Genomic DNA, 6,636 nt, shown 5'->3' on the forward strand with positions numbered 1-6,636 from the left:
GGGTGAACTGGGAAAGAGTGCTGGGGTGTCTCCTGAGGCTGGGGGACTGGGATCCCTGGGTTCAGACAGCTCTTCTGTGTCCCTTTTCCTCCCCTAATCCGGATTCCACCCCTACCTGCTGCCATCTGGGTCTGGGAGTAAGCAGGGTGCTATATTAGTGTCAGTGACTGAAAGCAACCACAAACATCTATCATCTCACAGTTTCTCCGGGGCAGGAATTAGGAAGCAGCATAGCCTGGTTGGTCTGGCTCAGGGTTTCTCATGAGGTGCCACAGGAGCTGAAGGATCCCCTTCCAAGATGGTGCACTCACGTGGCAGGAGGCCCCAGGTCCTTGCCACGTAAGCTTCTCCATAGGACGCTTAAGCGTCCACACATGGTAGCTGGCCGCCCCCTGAGTGAGCGGTGGCCCAAGAGAGAGAACAAGGAGGAAGCCCGAATGCCTTCACCACCTGGTCTCAGGAAAAGCAGGCGGTAACCTCCCCCGTGTTCTGCTGTTAAAAGCAAGCTCTCAATCCGGCCTAAGCTCAAGGAGAGGGGATTAGGCTTCCGCTAACCACTGCAAGCCACACGGCTTCCTCAGTCTGGGGTATCAGGTCTTTACCTTTGAGCGGCCACTCTCCCGCAGGATCCCACGGGCAGCCCCCAGAGAGAGCTTCCTCCCTAGGCCTGGTCCTATCCCCCGGCTTCCTCCAAACCCCTCATTGCATCTTAAGGAAGAAGGCCAGGGTGGGCCTCCTCGGGGGCTGAACTGTGTCCCATTTGTGGCAGAGAGGAGGGCAGGGTGTGGGTAGGGCAGAGGCCAAGGAGACAGCAGGTCCCACAGCTGCCTCTGGGGCTCACTGGGCTGGAGGGCCCAGGGTTACCGGAGGAAAAATTGTTTCTTCCTAGGTGCCCTTTCCACGATGGTGACTAGAGTGTCCTTAACATTCCCCTCCCCCCTTCTACCCCCCTCCAAGCGTTCCTCAGGCAGCCAGAAGGCCTTGGTAATCACAGAAGCTTTGCCAGTGCCCTCAGCCTCAGCCTGGCCCACGTACCCGCTCAGGGCACCACCCTGCCCCAAGCCCCACCCGTGGTCTGAGATTCCCCAGGAGGGATGGCAACAGATGACCTCAGCCCAAGAATCCTGCCCCTGTGTCCCAATGAGGGTACAGACTGAGCCCCTTGGGTCTCTAGTATTACGGGGCTGACAACAAGGAGAGCCGTCTTGATCACCACACCACTGTAATCATTAGGCAGAGGTGGGGGGCCGTGGGGAAGGGGACTGGCCTTGTTCAAGGGACAGGAGACGATTGGCTGTCCCCCAAAGATGGCAGGTCCCAGAGGGAGGAGTAAGACCAAGGCCAGAAACACCTTCTCCCCAAATCCCAGAACAAAAACATCTGGCTCTGATTTGTGAGTCTCTCGCCTCATAGGAAAGGTGGAGAACTCAGCCCCAGAGCTGGCCCTTCTGCAGTGGGAGGGCATCTCTGTCGGGGAGGGGGCCCCAGAGCAGCTCCTGATCCTCTGGGGCGTGGACTCTGGGACCCACACACATGGGAGTGCTCAAACGGGGAGCCCTTCTGTCTTTCCAGGGGACTGCTGGCTGCTGGCTGCCATCGGCTCCCTTACAGTGTACCCCAAACTGCTGTACCGCGTGGTGCCCAGGGGGCAGAGCTTCAAGAAAAACTATGCTGGCATCTTCCATTTTCAGGTGAAGGACGATTTGAAAGCCAGAGTTGATTTGTGTAGGACGGGTGTGTGTGTGTGTGTGTGTGTGTGTGTGTGTGTGTGAGAGAGAGAGAGAGAGAAAGAATTAGTACATGCTTTGAAGTTGACCTTTTTTCTTTCCTTTTTGAAAAAAACAACATTTATTGGGGTGGATTTTTGTCTAATTATCAGAGAAATATCCTCTCACTAAAGAAATTGTGTAAGCTAATTTTTTTTTTTTTTTTGGCGGTGCGCGGGCCTCTCACTATTGTGGCCTCTCCCGTTGCGGACACGCAGGCCCAGCGGCCATGGCTCAATGGCCCAGCCGCTCCGCGGCATGTGGGATCTTCCCGGACTGGGGCACGAACCCGTGTCCCCTGCATCGGCAGGCGGACTCCCAACCACTGCGCCACCAGGGAAGCCCTAAGCTAATTTTTTAAAGCCCCCAAAGGAAATAGCTGTTATCAGTTTGTGATTCATTCTCCTCCTCCTCTTCCTCCTGCTTCTCTCTCTCTCTGTCTCTGTCTTTCTCTCGGTAGATACACTCACATATGTATATGCACGTATACGTGTGTGTATGTGCATGTGCGCATATGACATTGGGAGTGTCTGTCATGTAATTTTTGTAATCTGCTCTTCAAATTATTCAACATGTGGACAAATTCCTCATGTCATAAAAATATTTCCGAAAGTCACAAGAGTTTTTAAGACCTCAGAAGTCCTAAAAGTCCAGCCAAGGTCAAAAGGTGGGTGGGTCCCTCTGGAGGCCATGGCAGAACCTGGAGGTGAGGCTGGGGGGAGGTTTAGGCCTTTCACTGCCTTTCTTTGGCGGCGGCGGCGGCGGAGGGGTGGGGGGCCCTCTGTTACTGGTGTGTCACTGAACCTGACACCAGGAGGCGCTCGTGTAACAGAGTCTTCATGCCAGAAGGGAGGGGGGATGTGCGCGCGCGCGCGTGTGCGCGCATGTATGTGTGTCTGAGCTCGGAAGGGGGCCTTGGGCATACAGATGCCCCACGCCCCGCCGAGACCCACCTTGCCGCCCGCAGATTTGGCAATTTGGGCAGTGGGTGGACGTGGTGGTGGATGACCGGCTGCCCACAAAGAATGGCAAGCTGGTGTTCGTGCATTCAGCCGAGCGCACCGAGTTCTGGAGTGCCCTACTGGAGAAGGCGTACGCCAAGTGAGTGCCCCAGCCTGGCGATTTGCCTGGCCTCCAAGCTTGCTCTGACAGTTGGCAGTGACGGGGGGTAGGGGAGCAACTGGAATCAGGGGAAGAGGCAGGGGGACGGCAGGGCATCCCTCCCTTCCCTCACCTCACCCTCTGAGGTCCAAGCTCACAACTGCATCCCAGAGCCCCAGACGGCGCCCTCTCCGTGCCCACAGGCTGAACGGATCCTATGAAGCCCTGTCTGGGGGCAACACGGTGGAGGGCTTTGAGGACTTCACGGGGGGCGTGACCCAGAGCCTCCAACTCCAGAAGCCCCCTCCGAACCTGCTGAGGATGCTTAGAAAGGCCATAGAGCGATCCTCCCTCATGGGGTGCTCCATCGAAGTAAGCCATGCTTGGTCCTGCTTCAGGGCCTTTGCACCTGCTGTTGCTTTCACCTAGAAAGTTCTTTCTCCAAATACCTGCATAACTAGCTCCTTCTCATTCATTTTTTAGTTCAAATGGCCCTTGCTCAGGCTAGCCTTCCCTGCTTCCCATTCTAAATTAGCCGCTCCTGCCCCCCATTTCCTCTCTGCTTTGTTTTGATTTTCTCCCCAACATTTATCATGATCAGAAACTGTCTTACTTATCGACGTGTATATTCACAACCAATCTTCTCCCGACAGTTTTCATATTCCATGAAGACAGTGACTTTATTTTTCTCATTCAGTGCTGGGTCCTGGGGCTTAAGATGGTACTCGGCATGCAATAGAGATCCAACACATATTTCTTCAAATAGATAAACGAACCCAGAGTGCTACTGTAAGACCCAGCAATTGTATTCTTGGGCATGTATCCCAGAGAAATGAAGACTTATGTCCACACAAAAGCCTGTACCCAAGTGTTCAAAGCAGCTCTATTCATAATAACCAGAACCTGGAAACAACTTAGATGTCTTTCAAAGGGTGAATAGTTTAACAGGTGCGTACATACCAGGGGATACTACTCAGCAATAAGAAGAGATGAACTATTGACACACAAAACAACTTGGATGAATCTCAAGGAAATTATGCTGCACGGAGAAAGCCAATCCCACAAGATTCCACACTGTATGATTCCATTTATACGACAGTCCTGAAATGACAAAATTTTTTAAAATGGAGAAAAGATTAGGAGTTGTCAGAGGTTAGGGAAGAGGGTCATAAGAGGTGGATGTCGGTTATAAAAGGGCAACACGAGGGATGCTACTGGTGATGGGAATGTTCTATATTGTGTTGATGGTGGTGGATACAGAAAACTACACATATGCTAACAATGCATAAAACATACATAAATGAGTACTAGTAAAAGTGGAGGCATCTGTATAAGACTGAGGAATTGTGTCAAACATCTTCGTCCTGGTTTTGATATTGTGCTATAGGGAATTCCCTGGCAGTCCAGTGGTTAGGACTCTGCGCTTCCACTGCAGGGGGCAAGGGTTCGATCCCTCGTTGGGAATCTAAGATCTTGCATGCTGCGTGACACGGCCAAAAAAGAAAACACATGATATTGTGCTATAGTTTTGCAAGATGTTACCACTGGGGGATACTGGATATGGGGTGCACGTATCTCTCTGTATTATTTCTTAAAATTGCATGTGAGGGAGTTCCCTGGTGGTCCAGTGGGTAAGACTCCCACTGAAGACTCCCAATGCAGGGGCCCGGGCTCAACCCCTGGTCCCCTAGATCCTGCCTGCTGCAACTAAAAGATTCCCCATGCCGCAACTGAAAAAAAACAAAACAAAACAAAAAACCAAAGAAACCTGCGTGTGAGTCTACAATCATTTGAAAATACAAAGTTTAATTAAAAAAAAAAAAGAACCCAGAGAGTTGTCACCTCACTTCTGGTGCCCCGTCCCTCTGACCAGACCTTGAGTTCCTTTCCTTCCTCTCTGTTCTGTGTAGATCAACAGCCAAAGTGACTTGGAGTCATTGACGGAAAGGATGCTGGTGAAAGGACATGCTTACTCAGTGACCGGCCTTCAGGATGTGAGTCTGACCACTACACCCCACCCAGAGGGACAGGAGAAGGAGAACTTCTGTGACCCTCTACACTCCTAACCTTTGCCCACAACCCACCCAGGTCCTGTACCGCGGCAGGATGGAAACACTGATTCGGGTCCGGAATCCCTGGGGCCGGATTGAGTGGAATGGAGCCTGGAGTGACAAGTAGGTGCCCCGACCAGCCCTCTGGGGGGAGGGGCAGAGCACAGAGCAGGCCCACGAGCAAGGCCATGCCACACAGGGACCGACTGGCATCCAGTCACCTGCGCCCAGTGTGAGCCCTTCCCCTCTAGATTCTCCATCTAACCAGGACGCCCAGTAGGCAGACATTCAGGGGTAAGGGCTTCCCTCGGGGAGGACCGAGGTGCCTCCCGACCCCCTGCCCCTCCACTGCCTGTCTCTGCTCCAGTGCCAAGGAGTGGGAAGAGGTGGCCCCAGACGTCCAGAGGCAGCTGCTGCACAGGAAGGAGGACGGAGAGTTCTGGTCAGCGCCGCTTGAGAAGGACCACCTTCTGTCCCCACACCCAGTCCCTTCATCTCTCCTGCCACTGTCCCACCTGTGTCTTGGATGGGGAGGCTCTGGGGGGGCACCTACAGGTGTGGGTGTGCTGCTGATGGGCTCTGGCCCATCTAGTTGCGGCAAGTGGGGGGCTACTCTTCATTGCGGTGCGTGGGCTTCTCCTTGGGTGACTTCTCTTGTTGTGGAGCATGGGCTCTAGGCGCGCGGGCTTCTTGCCGCTCCCCTCCACCACAGGATGTCCTACCGAGATTTCCTGGACAGCTTCACCCTCCTGGAAATCTGCAACCTGATACCCGACACGCTTTGTGGGGACTACAAGAGGTGTTGGCACACCACCTTCTACGAGGGCAGCTGGAGGAGGGGCAGCACTGCAGGGGGCTGCCGGAGCTACATTGGTGGGCGAGGGGACTCAGGGGAGCAGGGGGCAAGGGCTGGGCCACTGACTCACCGCACACCTGGGCCCCGTTGAGGAGGGGGGCACTTGGCTGGGAAGCCCGTCCACCCTGGGAAGGGCAGGGCCATCCTGACCTGCTTCCTCCACAGACACATTCTGGACCAACCCACAGTTTAAGATCTCTCTCCCCGAGGAGGATGATGCCCCAGAGGACGACGAAGCCGTCTGCACCTGCCTGGTGGCCCTGATGCAGAAGAACTGGAGGCGGGCACGGCCCCAGGGAGCCCAGCTGCAGACCATCGGCTTTGTCATCTACTCCGTGCGTGCCCAGCTGTTCCCCCGGCCACTCTTGCTCTCCCCATGGCCTCACCCCTGGGACCACTGCCCACCCCACCCCACCACCTGCCCCGGGACCAGGACACCCTCCAACTGCCTCCACACCCCTGTCTCTTTCCTTTTTCCTTTTTTTTTAATTGGAATATAGTTGATTTACAAGGTTTATCAGTTGTACTTATACATATATCCAGTTTTTTTTAAGGAATTTTGCCTTTTTTAAAAAAAAGTAATTTATTTATTTATTTATAGCTGTGTTGGCTCTTCGTTTCTGTGCGAGGGCTTTCTCTAGTTGCGGCGAGCGGGGGCCACTCTTCATCGCGGTGCGCGGGCCTCTCACTATCGCGGCTTCTCTGTTGCAGAGCACAGGCTCCAGACGCGCAGGCTCAGTAATTGTGGCTCACGGGGCTAGTTGCTCTGCGGCATGTGGGATCTTCCCAGACCAGGGCTCGAACCCGTGTCCCCTGCATTGGCAGGCAGATTCTCAACCACTGCGCCACCAGGGAAGCCCTC

General features: G+C 54.2%; 1 protein-coding gene across 1 annotated transcript in view; it reads left to right on the top strand.

Moving 5' to 3' along the window:
• CAPN11 (calpain 11) overlaps positions 1–6,636 on the top strand; it is a 14,240-nt gene that overhangs the window by 1,464 nt on the left and 6,140 nt on the right. Inside the window, exons 3-10 of the mRNA XM_007458288.1 lie at positions 1,573–1,691; positions 2,734–2,867; positions 3,071–3,239; positions 4,778–4,861; positions 4,956–5,041; positions 5,286–5,360; positions 5,631–5,791; positions 5,940–6,109. Coding sequence (XP_007458350.1) covers positions 1,573–1,691; positions 2,734–2,867; positions 3,071–3,239; positions 4,778–4,861; positions 4,956–5,041; positions 5,286–5,360; positions 5,631–5,791; positions 5,940–6,109 — 998 coding nt within the window. The remainder of the gene's footprint in view (positions 1–1,572; positions 1,692–2,733; positions 2,868–3,070; positions 3,240–4,777; positions 4,862–4,955; positions 5,042–5,285; positions 5,361–5,630; positions 5,792–5,939; positions 6,110–6,636) is intronic.

This window comes from Lipotes vexillifer, unplaced genomic scaffold (genome assembly GCF_000442215.2).
Source record: "Lipotes vexillifer unplaced genomic scaffold, Lipotes_vexillifer_v1.1 scaffold4, whole genome shotgun sequence".
Classification (NCBI taxonomy): domain Eukaryota; kingdom Metazoa; phylum Chordata; class Mammalia; order Artiodactyla; family Lipotidae; genus Lipotes; species Lipotes vexillifer.